The sequence below is a fragment of the Athene noctua genome, chromosome 16 (genome assembly GCF_965140245.1).
Source record: "Athene noctua chromosome 16, bAthNoc1.hap1.1, whole genome shotgun sequence".
NCBI classification, from domain to species: Eukaryota; Metazoa; Chordata; class Aves; order Strigiformes; family Strigidae; genus Athene; species Athene noctua.
The window spans coordinates 13,305,631-13,331,649 of NC_134052.1; the positions used below are offsets into that span (position 1 = coordinate 13,305,631).

At 43.9% G+C, this 26,019-nt stretch overlaps 1 protein-coding gene across 1 annotated transcript in view; it reads left to right on the plus strand.

Moving 5' to 3' along the window:
• CDH4 (cadherin 4) overlaps window positions 1–26,019 on the plus strand; it is a 466,028-nt gene that overhangs the window by 431,211 nt on the left and 8,798 nt on the right. The window contains exons 9-13 of the mRNA XM_074920132.1: window positions 8,042–8,227; window positions 14,320–14,573; window positions 18,019–18,161; window positions 22,008–22,241; window positions 23,293–23,526. Coding sequence (XP_074776233.1) covers window positions 8,042–8,227; window positions 14,320–14,573; window positions 18,019–18,161; window positions 22,008–22,241; window positions 23,293–23,526 — 1,051 coding nt within the window. The remainder of the gene's footprint in view (window positions 1–8,041; window positions 8,228–14,319; window positions 14,574–18,018; window positions 18,162–22,007; window positions 22,242–23,292; window positions 23,527–26,019) is intronic.

Below are 26,019 nucleotides of genomic sequence, written 5' to 3' on the forward strand. Positions count from 1 at the left end.
TCAGCAACCCCTGCAACGTGGAGACACATCCCTGACTCCTGATTCCCTTCCCGTAGAAACCACAGCACAAGGGAGCAGGTGAGGGCACACAAATCTCCTATGGGTGCAAGCTCTCACCCCACTGACAGGCATTGACATTACATTTTATGCAGCAGTTAGGACATTAAAAATCGGCCACTGTGGCACCAGCTCAGAAAATTATTTATTTAAACCACAGTAGTGGCACTTTTAATAAAGCATATACCTCAGTGCCTTTCTGCTACAAGGATGCTCTGTCCAGTCAGGAATTCTGTTTATGACTAGACCTTGTGGGTTTTCCAGGGTCTGATTGTGGTGTTCAAATCTGCTCATAAAAAAAAAAAAAAAAAAAATCCCCATGTGTGCTAATTCTGAGACTAATCTGGAAACAACAGAGATTTCAATTGCAGTGCAGAGAAGGTTTGAGCTGGAGTCAGCAGGCAGACTGGCTGAGCTGTGCTACACAGGAAACTTGTTAAAAATCTCAATACCAGGATTATACTGTACATCAAAAATTCAGTTTCAGTACTCTTAAAATTCTCCTTTTCCCAAATACCCGTCTTCAGATCCCAGGGGCACACGAGCAGCTTTTTTATGCCTTAAAATCTGAAAAAATTAAATTAAAAACTCATTATGAGGAGTGGGCAGTTAATAAGAAAATCCTAAACTAGATTTATCAGCTTAAGGCTTTACCTTACAAAACTTTATTACAGGTGCCTGAATTGAAACATCCTTTTTTATACACATTTTATCAAGAAATACAGAGTCAGACCTGTGGAGTGCATTTAGCTCACTTAGGAGCTGAACTTTGTCACACAATTTTTGTCATCCTGGTTTACATGTAAATCAGGAAAAATACATTTTCGAAGTTTTGTTCAAAACAGTCCCGTTATTTGCAGCTTTACAGTTTGAAGGAAGAGAAAGAAATGTGAGGCTTGACATGCCAACAAATGACTTCATTTTTAAGGAAAGTGGTTATTTTAGAGAATAAGGGCAGAGGCCAGTCTGGACGTTGGGAAGCTCTCCTCCTGCTGCGCTGGGGCACCAGCTCTGCTTTGGCAATTTGAGGTCAGCGTATCCAAAGCGCTGTTGGCCTTAGACAGTGGAGCTCCACACTCCGTTGTTCCTTTGGCCTGTTTTTCCCCAGCTGTACAAACCTGTTCAGGTTCCTCTGTCCCCAGCACAGGGTTCCCTGCCAGCCTTCCCATCTGGGAGCTTTTCCATCTCGGTAGCTCAGCGGGGGTCACAGGGCTACGTGACAAAGCACTGGGGAGATCAGTAGACTAATCCAGGCTGACCTAATGGATTTGCCAAGTAACACATGAATTAATGATGTTCTCGGGATGCTGCCCCAACGCAGGCAGCGGAGGGCAGGACACGGCTCCAGCACCCGTTCTGTGACTGCCTCAGGAGACACCGGGAGGTCACCAAGCCTAGTTCTGCAGCTGAGGGGAAGCACAGAGCTGAGTACCACTGTAAAGCAATGATGTATCTGCAAAATTGTTTTATTATATAAATGTATGTGTATATATATATTTTTTTAAAAAAAGAATGAGACTTTGTAGGCAGTTCTAGCTGTTTTAAAATCTGTGCCTCTTTTAAAAAATATCTTTACTAATTACACCTGACAATCAAACAGTCTGCAGAAAGGTATCAGCTACCTTTTCCCGCTGTTCATTCTGTAGGCAAGAAACAAAGGTATGTTAGACAAGAGAGCAAATGAAATGTTCAAAGGATTCTTGTCTAAAACTGAAAAATAAAAGGCTGTGCTATCAGATCAGAATTTTAACATATACTGTTTCCACTGGCTCCTGACATAAAATCTTTTATTGTTGAGTATAACCATTGTTAAAGGTCACTGTTGCAAAGGCTACATCATTTAGAGGAGATGAGATCCCATTTTGGATAAATTCACAATTTTAGTTCCTAACAAGGAGATAGTATCAGGATTTGAATGTACAAGAGTGCTGGGTTACAGATTAAAGGCTTTTGTGTTCTGGAAACCACACTATGCCAGATTTCATGAGTTTCAGTGAGACGTGCAAGTCCCCAAAGTCAAGTAGGTTGATTAAAGTGGTTCTTTATAGCCTTTGAAATACAGATAAAGTACAACTTTCCTACACGGGGTTAATGTAGAATTTTTTTTCCTTCACAAGGCTATATGCCTTTCCAAGGACATAATTTTAATCTCTTTTTAAACCTTTCATATGAATGTTGTAAAAAGCTCCTTTGTGTTGTAATGCATTTTTATAAAATATCTAAATTTCTATGCAAACTTCGAACCTCGTTTTATACGATATATTTATCTGGAAGTGGTTATCTTGCAGCACAATAGTGTCTTGTGTCATCATTTCTGTGGCATCTTTTCATACTGTCACAAGAATGTAACATCTGATAATGAAAAAAAATTAATGCTCATTGTCAGACATGCAAACTTTTTTTTTTTAATATCCTTTTACTATTACGTGCTCGTGTCTCTGAACTCTTGGCAAGTACTCTAAGAGTCTTTGAACCAAGGTGAAAGCGAGACCTGCACGTTCCTTCCTCACACCAGAGAGTCTGAAATAAGAGTTTTCTTCTGTTGCTTCTGAAAGAAAGGATATTGCTTTCTTCTCCTGTGTTCCTGCTTTGTCTTCATATTCAAAGAGTGAATCTTGTAATTTAATCCAAAACCTGCCAATACTTGCAATTTTGAAAAAATAACACCAGTAAAGACAAAGCGTCAGCTGCAGGAACACAATGGGGGTTGTCTGAACCCCATCACAAGATCAGCTTCAGAAGTGTAAAGGTTTAGGGTTTGCTTTTGTCTTTCAAACTCATCTAGCAGAAGTGAATCAGCACGTTGAGACCGCACTGAACATCACTCATTGTTCCTGGTAGAAACTCCCAATGAACAAGCGGATGGTCTGGCTCCACCACACCATGCGTAGAGCTGTGAGAGCTCCTTTGCAGGCAGGTGAGGCCTTTTAATAGCACAAACCAATGAAGATAAAGGCAGGGGCTTCCAAAGCATCCTTTAAAAGTTGGTGAGCTAATTGTCATACACTTCCCTCTGCTCAACTGGGCAAGGCTGACTCCTGCCCGACTGCGATGAGCCGGTGCCGGCAGCCCCTGCAATTCATTTCTGAATGAGCACCGTGACAGCTGGGCCTCGTACTAGCAGAGCAAAACCACGAGCTGGCAAGAGAGCGTTGGGCTTTATAGATAACGTTTGGGGAAGCATTTGCCACATGGCATACAACTAGTCTGAAGTATGATATGTGTACGTGGATGGACTGTGGAGCAGATCCAAGTGAACGTGAGTTGAAGCAGGGACGGTGCAGTGCAGGGGATGTTGTGGGCATGAACCTGAAAAAAAAGTGTCAAAGAGGCTTACGTAGGGGTTGGTGGTGCTGCAATGCAGAGCAGGGGTGCTGGGGGCTGCCTCGGAAAAAGCGAGGACATCGGTACTTAGTGGGCGATCAGCATCCGAGAACACACCAGAGTGAGTAGTTCTCAAATAAAACGTGACTAAGAAATGAGCGTCTCAAAATCTGAATTGTGCACAAAATACAGTTGCCTTCAGGGAAATTTTGTGGGGATTCGAGTGAGCTTGTGTTCTCTGCTGCAATGATGGAGCAAGAACCTGGAGGTCACTGTTTGATTGTCACAGAGCTGATAGCCAAGTCTGACCCACACGGCGTAGAGGGGGTAGGATAACTTGCAGACCTAGTACAGTCATCTGTACAGCAAACAATATTGGAAATTAAAGGTCAGAGAATTGATAGTAAGGCTTAAGAAAACAGCAATTAGGCTGCTAGGAAGAAAAGCTAAATTACCAGTAGTAGGAGTAGGGGGAAAAAAAAAAAAAAAAAAGAAGATATTGATCTAAATATCAAGTTGGCAGATACACAGAGTACAATCTAGAGGTTTTTTACACCTCTGGGCTTACTCAACCCTCACAATAAAAAATGCAGGCCTATAAAGATGGAATAAGAAGCAATCAATTAGGATGGCATTTGCTTGTTTCCGTGCTGCAGCTGGGCAGGCACATCACAATTAATGATTTATTAGGAGATTTTTGTCTTTTTTTTTTTTTTTTTTTTTTTTCATTTTACACAGATTGCTGCAACCAGACCGCAGTTGTTTATTAATTTGCCTGCTATTCAAGCGTCTTTGTTAGATAACGTGTGGAAAAGGTAAACAGTTGGCACGCATGCCAGCCCTGAGTTGGAGTGTGCCCTTAAGCCTGGAGGAGCTGCGGGTTGGTGTTGGGGCCGGGTGCTGGCTCCCCGCTGCACGTCCCCTCGGATCCAGAGCTTGCAGTGTAACGGGGTGGCCCGGCAGCAGAGAGCAGTGAGAGATGGGACACCCCACGCCACGTGCACACGAGTGCTCACTCACTCTCATTTCAGTTTTTCTCAACCTAGGGGACCTAGAGAGAAGATGCAGCACTTGGCAGCAGTCGTAGCTGTCAGGGGGAGGGCTTAGAGTCTAATAAGAGAACTGAGATGCCCTTATTCTTCGACGATAATCCATAGTATAGGTCATAAAACACTATTTCTCTAGGCAATTCAGCCTTCATAAACTACTTCTGCCTGTAACAAATGTTACACCGTGTTTAGCAAATCTCAAAGACAACACAAAAATCTTTTCTGCAGATATTCATGTGGGCAAGTCTTTGCTTTCACACCTTTTTAGCAAAACCAGCTAGAAAAAAGTAACAACATTGGAAAAAATTAATTCCCTTTAGAAGGAAGCCCGAATAATTATCTTTGTATTCATCCATCTCAATTCCACACCTCCCTAGGAGTGGCTGCAGTGAGCTAATTGGTTTTACTCTGCTGTGCATGGCTTCACTGCCCGGACTCCAGATTTATTGCACAAAGTCAAGTCATTGTGTGAATTCATCATTTGTCCCCCACATCAATCCCTTTCTCCTCCGGAGTGATATTTGTCCGCATGTTTATATGCTGTCAGGTACTGAGTGAGACAAAAGGCAAACTCTGGGATTAACCAATTTTAGTATAATCTGATGCAACCTGAAAACCAGAATGAGTTATTACCTTTTCAGCCAGACGTGACTTCAGACAGGCCAGCTCCAGAGGAATGAGAGAAAGACTTTTGCCAGCACAGGCTTTTATGGGAGGGGAAGAAACATGCCAGGTTCAGAACAAATCCTTATCTGAGAAGGAAAGCAAAGTGTGTAACAATCAGCCATAGACCTCCTTGTGAATGGTCTTTAAAAAAACACTCTGGAAATTAAGGACTTCAGATGCAACACTTGAAAGTAAAGCTAAATGAAATACAGGGGAATATGAGTAAATGCTACAAGCATAGGTCAAGCACTGCTTTATCAATCTTATGTTTACTCCAGCAGCTCCTCTGTTGCCCATTGTTTTACCTTGTTTGAATAGATATGCTTCTCTTTATTTGAAAATCAATTGTAATCTTGTGAAAGAGAACTTACAGCACAGGGAATGCTGGAAAGACGCATAGTGAAAGATGGCATTGTTCATTATCCTAAATTACTCCAGGATAGGGAGGGAACGACATTAAAGAAGTGTGGGTAGCTTTGAGCTGCCGTCTTTCCTTTAGCAGATGTAATTTAATGTCATTACTTAATTTTATTAAAGACAATTGTGGACAATACATGTAACAGCATTTACTTATAATAATGATAGTGGGGGAGTGTTAAAAAGAGGAAAGACAGGCTCTGGTTTGGATTTCCAGTAACTGCTGATCTGTAGCTGATAAAAATTGTTCTGTTCTTCATGGTGCACCTCTCCAAGATTTGCTTCTTAACCTGAATAGCTTTGGATGTCTCCAGTAATTCCAGTGAAGTTACTCCATTCTCATCACAAAAATAGTTGGCTTTGTAAGCGTAACAGACAATATCCACCCTCAAGGCTACGTAGGACTGATTGTTCCCTAACTGTACGTAATAGGTGTGAACAACAACTGGATAAACTCCTGCTCAGGCTATGCAGGGCATTGTAGAAAAAAGCTTTATAGACCGTTGCGATCTTCCTCCAGGTTTTATATTGAGATGTGCTTGTGTATTTATAATTTTTAATATACCTCATATTTTTTAATTATGTGTTGTAGTAAACTTTGTCACTACAGGCTGAAAATGGATGTTGTGGTGGCTTTTACAGAAGAAGTTGGCGGTTGTGTGGGATTTTTCCGTGTAACCCAAACTCATTGTCAGCACCTGGGTTATGACCTACTAAAGGCGTTCAGCAGCTTGTAGGACTGACCCTCTTAAACTGATGGCTTGCTCCTGATGAGTTAATTCTGTTTGGTTCTGCAGGGCATAAGACTAGTTGTAATGACCAAAAAAAGGTCCTAGGTCAAAGATTTGAAGTGGTTGCACAAAGTGCTTAACTCCTTTGAAATTACAATACGATACCTTGGTGTTAGCAGTGCAGCCACCTCTTACAAGACTGGTGGCTCATCAGCTTGTCATTGCTGGCATGCCATACAACATTAATTTAATGTAATGGGCAATAACTAGTGTGGATTTAGTAAGAGACGATCCTGCTTAACTAATCTCCTTCAGTTCTTTGGAGCGGGTTTCAGACAAGGTTGATAATAGGAGTGTACATATGACATAATCTAATGGATTTTTCAAGAGGCTTTTGAAAAATTTCCATATGATATTTCCCCTGCTTAAACCGTGTGCCGCCGAGATTCCAAATTGGGCAAGAGAATGGGTAAAGAACAAGTGAAATCAGGGGAAATAAAGTGAAAAGGAGAGCTGTAGCGTGTGCTGGAATTAGAATTAACCTGCAGCTTCCCACTGTTCTTCCCCACCACTCAGCATGGCTGGAAAGAGATGCCATCTGCATTCACTAATGAAAACTTGTTTAAGACAGGTGCATAACAGAAAAGAGGGCAAAATGCCATTCAGGATACTACTAAAGGGCAAATTTAAATTTACATTAACATAAGACAGATTGAATATTTTTGCTACCAGTGGTGGAATAATATCTACTAAATATAAGCACACAAAAGTGAAAGACTCCAATGGATGGGTATGGGTTAGGAGTGGAAAGGGATTCTTGTGCTAACAAAGGAATGATTTATTATCATTTACATAACCTGGCATTTGTGCACACCAAAGGCCGGATTTTCGGAAGTGCTCTGCTCCTGCAGTTGGGGCCAGGATTTCAGTTGCAGACTCAGAGCCAGCCGCTCCCATCGTTTCCCCAGTGTTTAATTTGCCATATGTCAATCAGGGCATTGATTTGCAAGTGCTGCTAATAGGCGATGCCGAGAGATGAGGACAGTTGAAAATTTGGGAATGTGTCTTACTGGCAGCTTTTGAGCCCCAAACACTGGAAGTATTCACAGTCCAGAATCCCTGATCAGCCGTATGATAAATCAGGGACTGGAAAGCAGAAAAGAATGCAGCTAATGCATCAGGATATGCCTGAACGGGACGTGCTCCATAAAATCAGTGCTAAATGAGAGAATTAAGCACCAGGAAAGGCTATAGCAAAATCACAAGAAACACTTCAAATAATGAGTCAAAATCAAATCAAGGGCAAAAAAGAAAGAAAATGAACTAAAATCACTGAAGAAGCAATAGAATGCCATCACTAAAATCTGAGTGAGGCAAAATACCTCAAGTTAAAAGGACATAGTCATCCTAAAAAATGCACATTTTAGTCTGCCATTTTTACCTGCTGTTGACAATTAACTCTCTGACTGCTGTATCTGAATGAGATGATCAAGAACATTTTTTGTTCATTTACTTTGAGCATTTGCTGAAACTTGGGCAATGGCTGGGTGATAGCGGGTATGTTCTCCTTTGGGCTGAAGGGTGAAACTAGGCTTTGAAAGGTTTGGAAAAATATTCAAAGGAAAAAACAGGAAAAACAGAAATGAGAAAGGGATGTGTTGCTTATAACAAATTACCCCATTGTCCTCTTCATGGGACTGATTTCCCAGTCAGGATGCTGATGTAGGGGAGAGGGGGGGTACCCATGAGGACTGACAGAAAGCTCCCACCATGACCACTCCTGTCTTTTATTTACAGTATTCAGGAGAAGTTCCTGAGAACAGAGTGGAGGTTGTGGTGGCAAACCTGACAGTGATGGACCGGGACCAGCCTCACTCCCCCAACTGGAATGCCATCTACCGCATTATCAGCGGAGACCCCTCTGGCCATTTCACCATCCGGACAGACCCCGTCACCAACGAAGGCATGGTAACTGTTGTGAAGGTAAGGCAGAAGCCAAAACAAATCTCTCTCTGTTACCCTTTCAGCTAGCTAAGGCTGCAAGGATTAAGGATTGCCAGAAGCCTGCAGTTATTTCGTGCCTTCTCCACCTGGGCATACGAGTGCTCCAGTCTGTTGTTTCCCATCTCTCTCTGTACAAGAGTCCTGAATACTTTTACTTCAAGTGTATGCCACTGGTTCTGGGTTTCCCAACTCAGCCTGGCCCACTGGAAGCTTTTATAAACTCTCACGTGCTGAAGGCTCTTCCCAGCATCTGAGCCTGACCTCCACGTCCTGCTCCTCCTTGGCTCTTTGAGCGCTGTAAGAGGGAATGGTGCCTGGGCTGTGCAGCCTGCCTGGCAGGTTCAGGGCAGGGGCTGCACCTTTGCATTTCTGAGCCAGAAAAGTCCCTGTTAGCTGTGACTCGGGGTGGCACTTCACTGCAGGGGATCAGTCGAGTGATCTTCTGTGAAAGCAGGGAGTGCAGGAGAGCCTTCAGGAGTGAATTTCCTGGTAACGGAAGGAAAGGAGAGATTTTCCTGTGAGTTACTTGACAGAAAAAAGTTGGAGAAATTTTCCTTTTCCTAGTGTCAAGCGATAAACATGCAGTGTGGGACAGATCCTCAGCCCAGAATAGCTCCACTCAATTGAAAGCCACTCCCCAGGTTAGATCAGCAGAGGATTTTGTCCAAAGACTTTGAGAAATAAGACTGTAAATATCCACCATCCCTTCTTTCCTTCATCCGTTGCCTTCAGCGTTAGGAGAGCTGGAACCCTCAAGATATCTGCAGCAGGTACCAATTTCTGTTTCCCTCCTTGCTGCCAAAGAACATGACTTTATCTTCATTTGAACGTTCGCTTCCCTTTCAGTTACTGAAGCCAGCAGCCCAATCGGGGAATGCTTCTGCAGTCATTACACACAGCCAGAACATAACCGGACCCGTTCGGTGTTCACTGAATCTCTTCCCAGATAAGATGCCTGTGGATGCTCCCTCTGACAGCCAAAAAAAAGTGAAGGCCTCACGAACAGGCTGCTGTGATCTGTAGGAGCTTGCACAGTGCCCTGCGCCTGGAAAGGATAACACATGCTGCGATGGACAAAGCTTGTGTCTTTTGAGAAGTCTGGCCTTCCCTAATAAAAAGTTTTCATCAACAATTTAGGATGAAACAGTAATGCTTCAAGAGCAGCGTGATTTAAGAATAGCTCTGTATTGAAAAAAAGAACCTCACTCCCTTGTAGCTACTAAGTTGCAGTCGTTCTTAATACATACACTTTGGGTATTAGGAAAAATGGCATCACCGAAATGCCAGTGAGCTTACACTGATAGGAACGTGTGAGCTTGTGCTGTTCTCTGACCCTTAGGCTACGTGTGTGTGTCTGCAGATGCCACTTTGCTGAAACTTTAAGGGAGACATCATCTTACCTGCTAGATGGTATTTCAGCAGGATCCTTTTATTTATCACTCTTTACTGCTCTGTTATGTCAGTTGACAGCCTTATCTGGTGCAACGTTACAAATCCTCTTCAAGCTTAGCAGTGGTCCTAGACATGTGTGTATGGAGGGATATATGTATGTAAGTATACATCTATCCATATGCATGTATTTTCTGCTTAAATAGAAGACATTCCACAAAGTAAAATGCAACACTTTAACATCTGTTGACATCAGCAGCCAGCCTGAAATGGGAATGCCAATGTCTTCACTGCAAGCAGGGGAGAACCCCTTGTTCTTAATCTAGTAACATGTCATGACTGTAATTTAAAGGCACATCAAAGTGAACAACAGGGGATTTACATGATCATCACTGCTACACAAGGACTTCTGCATAATGAACCCTCCCTTATTCAGAACTTGCAGGCAAAAAGCAGGGCAGATTTGTCAAGACACCGTTGATACTGGTGTTGACTTTCCACTGCTGTGTAACCCACAGTGATCACAATGCAAAGAACCACATGAAAATCCTATCTTGTCAAGCTGAGCTCAAAGCCTGAAATTGCATTGAATGTCTTCACTATATAACCTCACCTGATCCTCCTGGGCACCCAGAGTTTCTCACCCTTATCAAGCCAGGAGGCTTTTTGGTGTATTTTCAACAAGGAGAATGAGTGAAATTGCTTGTGATTAAATTTTCATGGTGAAGAAGGAAAGACTCTTAGGATTCCACCTTCTTCTTTGAAATATTTTGTTCTCTGTTAATAAGTGAATATGCTTAAAGATTTGGGGGATGTATGCATGTCAAACTGGGTGGCTGGTCAGAGCTTGTTCTTTCGTGGTGTGGGAGCAGTCTCTTGCTGGTTCGATCCCTGATGTAGATTGAAAACACAGGTAAAAATTTAAGTCAAGTAATGAACCCTTTATTTACAGATCCTACACGGCTGGATTTTCTTGTGGCTCTTTGAAGCTGCTTATACATAACTTCCCACTGCTGCAAGCACAGGGGTTTGCATCTGGGCTATGGCAGTCATAGAAATGCCTCAGAGAAGAACGTTCCGTGAAGAATCCCATCCTCTGCCAGCAGTTTGGGGGACAGAAGTGGAGGGCCAGAAATGCTTCCAAATCAAGAAGCCCTTCGGAGTTCAGATGATGCTCATGGGGGCCATGTTGCAGCTGCTCTCAGCAAAATCCCATCTGCAGCTCCAGTCCAATCACCACAAGTGTAACATTTCCTTTTTCTGTTCATGCCTTTCTAAATATTTCCGTAACTGTGCAAGACCCTAATCTTCAAAGAAAGCCTTGATCAAGGGGAGAGGGAAACCTCCCACTCAGATGAGACACCGCAGAGTCTGGAGACAATCTTCAAGAGCAGCAGTGACTACCCTGTGGGAGCCGACTAAGTAAAATGTTATTATAAACTCTGCATGGATCAGAGCTGTGAATTTGTAATGGAGATGCTTCTGAAGCTTCCATTAGTATTTGCCTCAACAATAACATAAGGCAAATTTATTCTCTTCAGTTAAAAGTACCTTGAGAAAACGAGGACACGTGGCAAGCCCCTGGCCTCACTTTGCTACATCCAGGTCCGAGGGGTCAGTGGCGGAGGAGGACGTGCCACATCTCCAGCGGGATGTTTCAGAGCCATTTGTGCTAGATCAGACACTGAACATCCAACAAGGGCCATCTGCAAAGGTGCTGCTTTTTGAATTCATGTCATGTACTTCGTGGGCATGAAATTAAAAAGTAGGCAACTGTCCAACACCTCCTTGTCCCGCATGTAGCGGCTCCACTTGCTTTTGCTCTTGCTGTTGGCCTGATCAACATGGAGCGTTTTCAGTGAGATGGAGGGGGTTAGTGCAGCGGGAAGAACACAGTGTGCTCTGTGCACTGTTATTCTCAGAGGAAGGCAGTTTTAGGGAGCAGAAGTATGAACTGTTCTGGTAGAAATTGCGTATTATTGTGTGAAAGAAGTTCTGCTTCAGGCTGGACGCGTCTGGCTGCAGGAACCCCTGTCCCACCAGGGACAATAGCACAAACATTGCCGTGAAGACACAGGCTCTTGATTTTACCTTTTTTTCTTTCAACAAAATATGTGAAATGGGACTCAGATGGGCACAGAAGAGGAGGCAGATCGTCTCTCTCACAGACTGAGGGGCGCTGGACTCTATGCCACCAGGTGCCAGCACATGGCACCGATGCCTCGGGGACGGTCCGTGGGATGGGTGCTACTGGGCTATCCCGGTCCAGCCCCACTCCCTGCACTGCTCTGCTGCAGCCCTGGTTTTGTTGCTCCCAGAAGAGAGAGAAAGAAGCTGAGTGAGCTGAAACAAAGAGCTTCACTCAACAGTCAGAATTGAGTATGACTGTTCAGCAGGTATTCTTTATTCACAGCGCTGGGCAGCACTGGGGATCGCTCCGCCACAAGTGCCACACTTATTAACAAAACACTCTGACTAATATACACAAAAAGCATGCATATTCATCAGATTTCTTAGAAAAGGCCGTCTTATGCTAATGGATTCTCAGAATTCATTTACATAATCTGAGCATGCATAGTAAAAATAGAGTGAGGGTCTTCTCCCCTCCTTAAGGGTCCATATAGCCTTTCTCACACTGTCCAGTAGTGAACTTGAGGTTTCTCGTGTCTGTATATGGTCATAGACTGACCTCATCCATCCTTCAGCTCCTGTTTGTTCCAAGGAGGTTAGTTTAGACCAGCTTCCAGTCACTTATCTTGACACTGGCATCTTCTTAGACACTTGGGGTTTAGGTTCCTGCTCTTAGGGATGTACTCAGGGAGTTTTTCAGGCTGTCCAAGGTCTGTCTTATCTTTACTAGGCAAGGAGTTAAAGGTTTCAAACAAGTGGGTACTGACTACAGAGGGTAATTAGGAAAAAATATAAATTGAATTACATACATACATTGCAGTAAAATTTGGGAAAAATAAAAGTTAATAAAATACAAGTGATGGTTAAGATGAAAACTAAATGTCGTACTTTACAGGTCCCTGTACATTAGCAGCTTCAAGTATACTTGTAGCAACTTCTCTTCAGAGCAGATTTACATGCTGGGGCAGGGGGGGAACCACTCTCTTGCATCAGGCCACATCTGAGCAGGTGTGTGTGTGGTCAGCGTGTCCTGTGCATCATCAGGCAGGGAGCCCAGTGGTTTCCCACATCAGCCCCACCCTGGAGCTGCTCAGATCAGCCCCCCTGAGCCCCTGTGGGGAGGGAGGTGCAGACTGGCTGTGGGCAAGGTTAGCAAACAGGCCAGTCCCGGAAAAAAAAAAAAAAAAAAAAAAAAAAAGACTGAAGGAATTAGAAGGGTGTGAAAAGAAATTGAGGAGATCCATTAATCAAATATTTTCAAGGCCCTGAGTAGTGTTTAAATGGGAGCTTTTACCATGCGTCTTTTTTGAATGCGGTACAAGACCGTGAGTCAGTGCTGGTGGGTATACTGGGAATCTTTGTGCTTCCTTTTATTTATTAAATGTTGGCCCTGCCTGTCAAGAAACAATTTAGCAATAGGAACATTTGCACTTCAATCGAATAGAGATTCCACTGTTTTTACCTTTTGCCCCTGAAATTTGTTTCTCTCGTGTAGCCTCGTATGATTTGATTTCTCTCCTGACAATACTGGGTTTTAAACAGAACGTGGAAGCCAGATCTTGCTGATGTAAATCAGTACAGCTCTACTGAAATCAATGCAGCCATGGCATTTTACACCCTGAGAGTTTGCTTTGCAGACTCAGGGCTGGAGAAGGTATTAGGGAGAATGGTTACGCTTCTAAATTTATAAATTACAGCAAAGCATTTTTTAACAAGCAGAGGTGTGATCCTGCATAACTCAAGCCTCCCTGGCAGATGATTAGCGACTTCCCTCATAATAATTAGTGGGATGGTTTAGGAATTATTACTATACTGCGGTTCAGTCAGTCGTGCCAGCAGAGGCTTTTCAATCCTTCTGGCTCCTAAGACACATCATCTTTACGTGCATGTTGAAAAGAGATCTGTGGCCACCCAGCAGCGGAACGCTTCTGTAGGAGCGTGCAGGCAACCTCAGGAGATCACAAAGCGTCTTGCAAGAGGATGAGAGGTCCCACTGGAAGGGACCGCCTGATTAACCGGACCAGGCGTTGTTCCTTGCAGCTCCACCTTTGCTTATAAACTCACTTAAGAGGAAAAATGACGAGCACTTCAGACTCGAGAATCCACACAGACTGTCCTAGTTACTTAGTCAGCAGCTTTAAATGCTAATAGCCCTGTTAAGTACCTGTCCAGTCCCTCTTAACAAGCTCCACCTGTTGCATTTAGAGCAGCCCGTGGTGGATTTGTTCATTCGTGCTCAGCCAACACAGGCAGGCTCTTTTTTGGAAACCACTTAGCTCTGGAATAAAACACAGGTCAAATCCTCCCTGCTGTTTGCAATTTTTACTTTGTGAGGTTATTTTAGCTACTTGACCCTCCAGATACTGGAAGGCCAAATCCTCCACTGGATTGAAGCTGGTTGGGGTTTACACCTTCAAAAGAATGGAGCTCAGAAGAAAACAAACTGAGGCAATGACTTTGATATCATCTGCCTTCTAAATCTTACAGCTTTCAGTCAGAAGGTAGAATTTATTCTCTGCTTGGCTCTATACTTGCTTGTTTGTTTGTTTTAGGCAGTCGATTACGAGATGAACAGAGCTTTCATGCTGACAGTGATGGTATCAAACCAAGCTCCCCTGGCCAGTGGCATCCAGATGTCCTTCCAGTCAACAGCAGGAGTCACCATTTCAGTCACAGATGTCAACGAAGCGCCGTATTTCCCAACGAACCACAAGTTGATCAGGCTGGAGGAGGGGGTGCCTACGGGGACGGTCCTGACGACGTTCTCAGCGGTGGATCCTGATCGCTTCATGCAGCAGGCAGTAAGGTGGGAGACCAGGCAGCCGAGTGAGCTCATGTACAGGAGGGGATTTCAGCTGCAGAAGTTTGGGGAGCAAAGAGGCTGAAAGCTAACTCACAGACTAACTGATGTGATATGAGTAAAATGCTTGGCAGGGGATGGCTTCCAGAGTACCCCGCGAGCTTGTGAACTCACAGTCCTCCCCCATCCAGGTAAGCCAGACTGAGCGGCTGGGACTGGGAGGGCAGACAGTTCAGTCCCACGTTTCTGGCTTGAACAGGTGAAGTTTGCAGAATCAGACACAAGCAGTTGATAGCAAAGGGTCCCTGTGTTGTTACAGAGGTCAGGGCTGCATTGTACTGTTTGGTCTCTGCCTTGTCAAGGATGCTTTGACCTATGTTGTTCATGCACTTCGTAAACACAGAGATTTAGAAAAAGGCAGCTTTGTTATTTCTGTTTTATGAGGGGGAAACTGAGGCACAGAAAGGGCTAGGGCTAGATTTCCAGAGGGAATTATGAGATTTTTAATCGTGTCTTGTTGCTTCTAGAGGATTTGAGTTCAACATGGCTTAAAAAAGCAGAGTGTGAGAGAAGCTGTCAGCCTGGCAGAGCAAGGCTTGCTTGGGTACGAACAGCTGCTGAAGAGGCTTTTAAGATATCATACAGTTAAATACTGCCCAAGGAGTCAGACACCCATTCACATGCCATTGGCACTTGGTCTTTATCTGACTAATACCAGTCCACAGAAGGCACCCCAGCAGCCCTTGCCTGCTCTGCAGTAAGCAAGATTTGTTCTGACCTTCCCTTTCCCTTCAGACCAAACGTCCAAACATAACCTCCCCATTAGCTGCTTTCCCTATGAATGGGATTCAGCTGAAAAAAATTTAAGCCTTCTAAAAGTCAGATTTTTGATGTAAGCAGTTTAAGATTGGATTTAGTCCATGCTGCGACTGGGAGGGTGTCACTCACTGTGTTTTGTCCCACCTGAGCAGACTGGGGACTGAATCCGTGGTCCAGGACTGGACTCACATGCCTTCCCACTGGGAAGTACATTGGCAGAAAAATGTGTGTGCAAAGGAGAGTCCTTGTGAGACCTTTCACAGGTATTTCAGCCTCTGTCAGTGCAGATGGGAAACGAGTTTCCTGCTCTTAGATACTTCTACATCCACAGGTTTTTGTTTCTTTTTTACTCCAAGTCTGTAAGGACCGCAGTATTTTTTGCAAAACCTGAGTATTCAACGTGACCACAGACGAGACCACTTAAACTTACATCAGTTGCAACTTGCTGACAGTGTCAGGAAGAGTTTGAAATATTTCACCTGGCACAGAGCTGTCTGATCTAGAAAATGATAGTTTATTCACTGCCTCATCTTGTTGTCTTTAGACAGTTATTGCAACTTTTGAGGAGAGAGACCTTCCTAACTAACAAGCCAGTTTTTCTTATATTCTTTTTGAAATATTGGCCTTTGAAGGGTCTTTATTTCCCTGATGTCTGTACCAAGGCTGGTTTTCTGAGGAGAGAACAGCTCATTTCTGATAGAATACTCCTTCTAACCCAGAGGTGGATGATCTGTAATCCAGACAAGCTTCTGCCATTCCTGGGAGAAGGACTGGCTCTGCTAAGCCGTTCCTGTCATCGCACAGTGCATGTGCAGGGTCTTGTAAGATTTTCTGTGAATATGAACAGTCAATTACTTTTTTTTTTTTTTATTCCCCTAGGGCTTCCAGGACACACATTTTGTGTATCCACCAGCACTTCATTTCCAAACCCAAGTACAATCTCTTCTTACCCCCTTTTCATCAGGACAGCCCAATGCCAAGGCTTTGCATGAAGCAGTGGGGTGTTGCTGGGGTTCTGTCTTTGTGAGCTATGAAAAGGATATTTTGTTTTTTCTTCACAGTTGACATTGGTGAGTTAGGAAGAAAGATACCCTAAAAGCTAAGCCTACAGATCCATGATAAGCGTTTCACAGAGAGCTGATCCAGCTGCTGGAGCCTTGCATACACTTTTCAGTCTCTCTCTAAATAGTCTTTGATGAAATAGAGTTTTTACAAATAGAAGATAAGGAAGCAGGAGCATCTCCAGTGAGGCACAGCTTGGCATGGCCAATGTCACACCTCAAGTTATCCTCATTAGCCACAGACACATTCACAAAGCCAGCTTTGAAACTGGATCCCTGGTCATTTAGCAGAGAAAGGGCAGGAGACTCACAGCAGTGATATTAAAAAGAAATGAAAACATCCCAAAGCGTCTAGCTCCATGAAATGTAATTCTTTCCTTTGGCAGGGGCTTGTGCGGCTGTGTGTTGCTTTCCTGCTCACATGGATTGATGCAGCTCAAGTTTCTCTTTGAGTTTCAGCTACAAACAGCCCATTTCTGGAAAGGGATATTCATCAGAAGCCAGAATTTCTCCCGCCCGGGTATCTAACTACAAAAAAAATTATATAAAACTATCAGCAGGTCTGAGTTACCCATGAAATAAGATCAGCTTTTGTTTGCTTATTTCACTAATTAATAGTTTGGCCATTTGTTTGCTTCCAGCTTAGGTAATAAGGATCTCTCTCAACTCAAACTGTACGATACTGAGAGGTAGAAATTAAAAGCAACAAATAAAATAAAACCAAGAAAACAAGCAAATGAGAAAAGTAAACAGAACATGTTGATCTGGAGAACATGGGAAAAGTTTGCCCAGAACAAACCATGTTCATAGCCAGCTGCGTAGGACATGAACAGAGCTGGGCTGTGAGGTTGGGAGACGAGTCTGCCGTTGGGTCCTCCCAGCCCAGGGCACGCTGGGGACTGCCAAGGGGAGCCCCTTGTCGCTGCTCTCTTTGAACCTCCCACATGCATAGAATCATCTTACCTGCTATTTCAGCAACATATAAAAATGCCTAATAGAAATGCTTAATACCTTAATACACCTGTGAGTTCCCATTACAGTGTCCCCGAGGCAACTGCTGCTGAAGATACGATTCTGATACAAAAGAGTGGCTTGAAAACTGCCATTCTTCCGATGTGGTCTTTCCTAAACTGTTGTTAATTAATGATGGGCAGAAAACAGGAATAACCATGGCTTTAGAGCAAGAGCTATTTCAAGAAGGGCAACGTTAAGAGAAGGAAAGAGCAGGAATCCATCCTCTTAATTCAGACATACGAATGCAGTGGTCATTACAGACCCCGTTTCTCCTTGGCTGCAGAGACCTCAGGCTATGTCCACTGCCAGCAGCAGGAAGCTGGCATGTAAGTGGTACTTAGTGGAAAGAAAAACCTTTAAAATGAAAGAAACAGAAAAATTGAATAATTGTAGAGGTCAAAACCCAGATACTCAATTAGCGTTTTGTTTGTCAACAAAACCAGTTATCCAAAGGTCCTTTGAATCATGGGTCAGGAGTCCAGAAAAACCTTATTTCAAGCAATATTAAGGATATGTCAGTGAAAAGACTGCCATGTATTTATTTCCTTCCTCTGTAGATACTCTAAGCTGTCAGATCCTGCAAACTGGCTGAACATTAATGCCACAAATGGTCAGATCACTACTGCTGCTGTCCTTGATCGAGAGTCAGACTACATTAAGAATAATGTCTACGAGGCCACATTCTTGGCGGCTGACAACGGTGAGCCCAGGCTTCACATTGTTCATGCTTCAATAAGACTCTAATGTGATGCATTAAGAGAAATGATGCCCTGACAGAGTTGTCAGTATAAGTTATCTTTTTCCCAGGTTTTTATGGTCAAAAATGTGAAAGTGGGACGGGAAATTGCTGGAGTAAATTAAATGTGCACAGTATACCGAGAGTGTTATTAAGGGAAAGGGAGGGCAAATGGAAAATCGATTTGGGGAGTTCAGTGTAGCAATGTAGCCTGAACTTAAAAAAATATCAAAGGGATTTGGTCTCCAAGGGCTGCCGAACACACTGGTCCTGGTAATCGTCCCAAAGGTGCTGATCAGAGCTTTCAGGAAGCCTTCCATCAGGAAACCAGAAATAATTGTAGAGGATGGCAAAAGCGTATTAAAAAGAAGCCAACCCATTGAACTGTGGCAGCTTTCATGAAAGGCGTCTGTCTGTCTGTCATCAGAGGTAATCTCTGCCCACTACCATTTCTGAAATGTCCAGCCACCATCATTGCGTCTGGGTGCTGCTGTACTTTATTATCAAAGTCGCTGAGGCCAGTACAGCTCTTCTCACGTCCTGTTAAGGCTTGCTCTTCTCATTAAAGATCACACAGTGCTTTTGGTCAAATTAGCACTGTGAGCCTCAGTGCTGGTCTCACTCGAGGGCAAGCCATCCATTGCTGCTGCCCTGGGTTTCTCTTCCTAATTCTGACTAGGAGGAGTTGATGACTTTTTTGCTAACCATACCTAAATGTGACCATGCTCTTACTTCATTCATCAGTTCCTCCAGTTGGAAAAGGCTCTGTAGAGAGCTCAGTAGCTTCCCTGGGCAAGGAGGGTGCCTTCCTCCCCATCTCCCACCCGTGCCTCCCCCCTGCCAGGGTGCTGAGTAGGTGCAATAGAATGAAGTGAGGGCTTGGCTGTGAGCACCGCAGTGTATTGCTCATACTCTGTAGGTGCTTTCAGGACAGTGTTTCAGTTAGTTCTTGTGATCGCTGAGGCTGAAGGGTGCCGTGTCCATTCTGAGCAGATACAGTGGGGCTGGCAGGGCTAATGAAAACTTCCTCCCTCTGGGGTTTCAGACTTCAGTCATTGCATCCTCAGTCACAGGGGCAAGGCAAACTCATGGAAGGGTTTCAGTGCTGAGTAGTGAAGAATTCTGCCTGGTTTTTGTGCCATCAGTGGTAGGACTGGTGTGGTCCCACAGCCCCATCCTAAGCTTCCCCTCTGTGAAGGCAGCCAGGACAGTAAAATCCAAAACAGTCTCAAGAAGATCTAGCAGCATTCATCTACAAGATCCACAGGTCAAAACAGGTCAAATGAGTTGGCCGAGGCTATTCACAAAAGCAGTGGTAGAGCTTGAACCCATCAAACTAATCCTCACTATCTAACCTTGCAAATTCCAGGCACTTAGTACAGCTGGATTTGGAGTTAACCCCTTTCCTTGGCTTCGGTGCTGATGCTGCAGTGCAGCAACGCCTCCACATCCATCATTCAACAGCTCAGAAAGTGAGGACCTAGATAAATCTCTTTATTCTGAAAAATTAATCTATCACGGGTATATTGCAGCCATTAAAATGCACATAAAGCAACACCTTCTTTAAAATTCTGTCTAGAGTGCTTAGGATAACAGCTAAAGTTTCATCTAGGCTAATAGACTCTTTCCACATTTTTCCCAAGTTCCAGGTTCTCCAACATCGTGTACTCATCAAAGAAAGGCTTTGGGTCGAGGGGTTTGGCAGCGATTTTTCTTTCTTTTTTTGAAGAAACATCAGCATCTTGTTTCTTTGAAGTTCTTTTAGCTGTTTTCAGCATATGAAGAAGTTTAGCCAAATGCTCCTTGGACATGCTCTCTTTCTCTCCCTGGGCTACAGTGCAGAGATACTCACTTTAAGAAAAGTCTTGGCTGCAGTGTAAGGGGTGTAAAAGGGGAATCCTAATCAACAGCATATTTTTAGCCTGGCTTCCCAGGAGAGAGAGACTCTTAGGTCACACTGTGTGTGGAGCCTGGCACTGTTCAAACTCTTCAGCCAATTTCAGCCAATCTCACAGGGAAGCTGAGAACTCAAATATATCATGTTCCAACAGGTTTCATAAAATAGGGAGCTGAGTAGGGGAGAAAGACTCTGTCACTGAAGGAAACAGGGTCCTGCCCCTTCCTCAGTATCGGAGCACCCCATGGGATCCCTTGTGTACATCAATACCTGCTCTCTCCACATCCTTGCTCTCTCCACATAAGACAGCTGAAATAATTTGAAATGTTCCATGGTTTGTAGTACTCGGACATTTGAAAAATTGTTTACTTTTCATTTCTCCTGAGACTGTCCCAGCACTACACTCAGGAGCACAAAGAACCAAAAATACCAGGAACTGGAGCCCAACTATACCCAGTAGCCCCTCAAAACTGCATTTGTATGTGTGGTGTTTGCAGGTTGTTTCAGCCACATGCAGTTAGTGCCTCTCAGGACTGCTAGTTTGCATTTTCTATCTCAGAGGTTAGAGTGCGAGCCTTGCATTCATCCCAGAAGATACTCTGGATAACCTGAAAACAGTGAAATCACTTTGCTTGGTCCCGAAAGTCAGTTTTCATATTCAGCCCTAGTATCCTGATGGACTGTCTGTCTCCTCAGAAACTTTCAAGGCTGATCAAAGACATTGTTTTAGAGGGAGACCTAGCCCTTGCTTACTAGATGAAAGGATGAGATCAATGATTGAAGAACTTATGTAGGAACCATGAAAGAAGGATTTTCAGGGCTCCTTCAGAGTTTTCAAGGCTCCCTTGAAAAATGGAGCAGAAATGAGAAGGGAATGTAGGAAGGAAAGTCTGTGGAAGCAGAAGCAATGTTTGAAAGCCTAGTGGGGAAGCGGTTTATGTAGCTTTATATCCAGCCCTGGGAGGAAGAGCCAGGGCTGAAAATACAAACTTAAAAAAGAATTGCTGAAGCCACACTGCCTGAGAAGGGAGGTGGTGGGCAGGCCGACACGGAGCTGCCAGATGTATGTGTGGAGAGTGAAATTAAAAGTATTGCACCAGTTCTGGGAAGGCTGTTCTCTCTTGGCAGGGCAGGTATTACTTTTTGTAAGTGGTCATTAGTCGGACAAACGTGACTCTTCATCAGCAAGGGGCAGAAGGACTGAGACTGCTGTGCTGAGGAATCCCTGGTGGTCGAGACAAGTGTGGAGAGGATGAAGAAATGTATATTGGGACAGTCTGCTACTGCCATGAGTTAGTAACATCACCCAGTGTGTTTGGTGATGGTTACTTCATACCGTGGGCTTTGAGCAAAGACCCTGCACCACTTAAGCTAGGGCTGACTGTGGGATGGGCTGGAGAGCTGGGCTTTCTTTGAAGCAGTGTAATAGTCTGCAAATCTAAAAACTGTCTAGTGAGTGCTACAATAAATGCTGACCAATGGATTGCACTTTTTTTTTTTTTTTTCCCCTCCAATCCCTCTTCTTCCTCTTGTTAGCTATCTTTCTAATGGTTTTTCCTCTCCAAAACAGGCATTACCAAAATTTGCACTAGCAGCTTGGCATCACTTCCTTGTATTTTTAGTTTGACTAAGGACATTGCTGTAGGCTACAAATCTGCAGAACTCAACCTCCATGTTCTGCAGGAGCAAAAAACAGCAACATTAGGAGGCTTGGGGAAGTTTTAATAATACCTCTTAAAGCAAGGAACCATGACAGTGCAGTATGTCCCTAATAAGGTCCAAGGAGGGAGGGTGAAAAACCTAGTTTATTGAAATTGGAAAGCAGAGAGGGGGCTGGTCCACGGTGTTGTCATTCCCACTGCTTCTCAAGTGATGGTCATCAGTCCGTGTTCGGCTCTGCGTCTCCCGTTCAGGTATACCCCCCGCAAGCGGCACTGGCACTCTGCAGATCTACCTCATCGACATTAACGATAATGCTCCTGAGCTCCTGCCAAAGGAGGCACAGATCTGTGAAAAGCCAAACCTGAATGTCATCAACATAACAGCCGCGGATGCTGACATCGATCCAAACGTTGGGCCCTTTGTCTTCGAGCTGCCAAGTGTGCCATCTGCGGTGAGGAAGAACTGGACCATAACACGGCTGAATGGTAAATGGGGCAGGCAATCCTGAGGACATTTGGACTCTGATTCACTAATGAGGCAGTTTCAAACTTCCAAACTTTCCTACTTTTTTATCTGATTTTTATTTTTTAAAGCACATTATGGCTGACATTATAGACAAGATAGTTAATCAGAAATGATTTGTATCAGACCTGCAGCATAACTCCAAGAGCCTTGGCACTTGGCTTTTTTCAATGCAGTTCATAATTATGAACAGTTATCAGTAGTGAACAGAGTATAAATCATCCATAATGGCCAGGGGGAAAAAAGCTATTATCAGTCTTCCTTATGTTCCAGTGTAATTGTCATAAGCCACAATCAGGATCAATGTTCATTTCTCTGACCATAATTGCATAAAGGCAGCCTTTTAATTTACCATGGAACCAGGAGGGCTAGGTAAGTGTGAAGATTACCAGTATGTGAAGGATTTTTATATTGCAGCATGCAATCGCAAATGGCCCTAATTTCTCCTCTTATTGGTAGTTTCAGCAGAGGATGGAAAATATCATGGAGCCACGGGCTGGTTTTGGCTTCAAAGCTGTCCCTCTCGCTGAGGTCTGGCACCCTCTGCCAGGGTCAACGGCTCGTGGCCTCGCAGCCCGAGGCTCAATCCCACAACACTTATATCACGATGGGAGGAAACACAAGAGGGATTACCTGGCTGAGCATGTCATCGACAGGCGATGGGCTTCCCAAAAATCCCAAGGTGGGAGAGCAGAGAACCTGCACAGTGGCCAGGGGCAGCATCCATGCTTTAGTATTTGCGTTTCATGCCATTTTAAACACATGCAACTGTGCAAATGGCATCAAGGTAGGTTAGTGCAGCAGTGAAAACACACAGTGTTTTGCAAAACGCAGGCTGATTGTTGGCCAAACAGCTAGGGCAGAAGTCTGAAGCTGTCCTGCACGCTGATAGCCTCTTCTTCAGGCTCAGAAGTCTGCTCTGGCAGAGGAGCCCTGCCTGTACAGGTGTGGCTGCATGGCCCTCCCAGAGTGTCTGTCACCTGTCTGTCTGTCTGTCTGTCTCGGTCTCTCCAGGCGATTACGCCCAGCTTAGTTTACGAATCATGTACCTGGAAGCGGGTGTGTATGATGTGCCGATCATCGTGACGGACTCAGGAAACCCCCCCTTGTACAACACATCTGTCATCAAAGTGAAGGTGTGTCCGTGCGACGAGAACGGCGACTGCACCACCATCGGGGCAGTGGCTGCCGCGGGGCTGGGCACCGGTGCCATCATCGCCATCTTGATCTGCATCATCATCTTACTGAGTAAGTACCACGGGGGTGACGCTGCTGGGACACGTCATGTCTCCATCCTGTTCCCTGTTGTCCCATTTCTGTACAGGGTGTTTTTCAAGGGCCGCGCAGAGCCGTGAGCTTTGGGCTGCAGGGGGTGGTTCACGCATCTGTGTTTGAACCTCCTTCACTGCAGTGTCAGCAAAACGAGGTAGAGAGCTCTCTGCGTGTGTCAGGCTTTTCTTTCTAAGACTTCCAGTAGCTTTACAAACATCATGACACCTGACAACATCTTGTAGGTACCGAGTGCGATGATTCTCCACATTTTGCAGGAAAAAGTTGAAGGACTTGTCCATTATGGGTTGACATAGTGTTTAGGATATGGTGTAGTTGAGAACGGTCAGGGTGAAGTTAATGCTTGGACTAGAGGATCTTCAAGGTCTTTTCCAACCAAGATGATTCTGTGATTCTGTAACCCTGTGACAGACTCCTCCATAGCCCTCAGGTCCCTAGCTGGCTGTGAATATACTGGTTCCCAGTTCCAGATACACTGGTTATGAGAGTCTGGCTAGTCCCTGGCAGAGCCAGTACATACCTGTACTTTCGTGGTTGTTCAAAGGAAAAGAAGAACGGTAGTTATACCCATTGCTCGTAAATGGACAACAAATTGGAGAATTGTGGTGGATTGGAGTGTTTTTAGAGGAAGGATCCCCAGTTTGTCAGGAGCACTGGAGGGCTGGGGGTGCATCCCAGAGAAGGGCTGGCCAGCCCTTTGCTTGAGGCAAATCCATCCCTTTTGCCCAGCAACGCTGTTAGTCCCAGTCTTTCAAGAACATTACCAATAACCATGTGTGCACACACTTAAAAATAAAAATGATATCATTATAACTTCAAGCAGGAGTTGGCACAGTAGGAATAGATAAAAACAAGCGCTGAAATGAACAATGAGGTAAATATTCATCAAGAAGCACAGGATGAAACCATGGGACTCCCATTAAAGCTAATGGGAGTTATGGTGCTAAATCACATTTAATATTTACCCCCAATGTGTTTAAACAGAGAGCAGACAGAGCAACGTATGCTACAAATGTCACCTAATGTGGATATGATATGGTACATTAAGAGAATGGGTCATCTCTGGGCAAACATCCACCCTCCTGGGCCAGCGATGGGAATATATTGCTGTATAATTGATTTACCCTATCAGTTGAGAGAGCCCGCAAGAAAACCGGGTGTTTGTGGCTGTGCAGTCCCTGCTCCTCCTCCAGCTGAAAGTTTACCCTGGAAGCCACAGAGGTGATTAAACACGAGGCTTCTTTTTGCTGCTCTTGTATAAATCCAGTGCTAAAATACAATTTAAACAGTTGAAAATCCAATTGACTGAAATTAACTTCAGCTGAAGGACATTTGATTTAAGAGATTCCTCTTTTCATTTTCAGATACATTATCCCATTTTAAATTATGGCTTTTATTACAAAAGCTTATTTTTACATTCATTGTAATTCTAATTGACTTTTTTTTTTTTTTCTTCAAGAGCTGCAAAGCATTGTATCAGTGATGAAAAATGTAATTTGCGATGAGCAGTTTTCCAGTTACATCCTTCCAGTGTTTTGCCTCCTTTCTATCTGTTTTATATCATGGCTTCTGAGCAATAACCTGGAATAAGGCAGATGTGGGAATTTTTTGTGCTATTTGTCCATTTTAGAGTCATCAGGTCAAAGTTTGATGGCTTTAAAAGGAAGAAGCAGCAAGGGGACAGATCTCACATTGCTCAGGTGAAGGAAGTTTCTGCCTTTACCTTTGCTCAAAGGGTTTTTTCTTCTTCCTGATACCTGATGTATTAGGTGCACAAATAACACATTTAGAAGAGCAATGCAATAAAAAATTGTGAAGGGTGAAGACAATAGATTTCAAGGAAAACTACATGCAGAGTGAAAATGGGTCTAACAGCAGTAATAGCACTTCCCATTCTGCAGAGTGAATAAAAGGAAGGAGAGTGCACTACATCCGCTATTGACACTTTGAAGGTCTTTTTTTTTTTTTTTCAAGGTAGCTGTAAAGGCGTTAATGGCACAGTTTTTTCCACAAGTGCATGAAAAAGTAGCATTTTAAAAAAAAAAAAAAAAAAAAAAAAACGAAAGAAAAAGATAAACCCTGATAGCCATTATAATATTGTCTTTGTGGACTAGGCAGGTATCTTGTTGTGAGAGACTTGAAAAGGAACAACGAGAAAGGACTTCAATAGTCTGCTAAATAGCTGAGGTTTTATATTGCAGATAAGAGTTACATTTTCTTTCCTTTTCTTTTTTCTCTCTTGAATAGATCTAGGATAAGCGTTAAAGAAATGCTGAACTATCTGAAAACAATTCTGTTAGCTGGCAGGCAGGGATGGCAGCCAATTGGCACACAATGGCAGTAATTAGCTGTCCGGTCCTCTTCTGCTCACTTCACTGAATTCCTGTTGGGTATAAACACTCGGCTGCTGGAAGGAAAAACTCAGATCCTCCTAACCACATCCCCACGCAG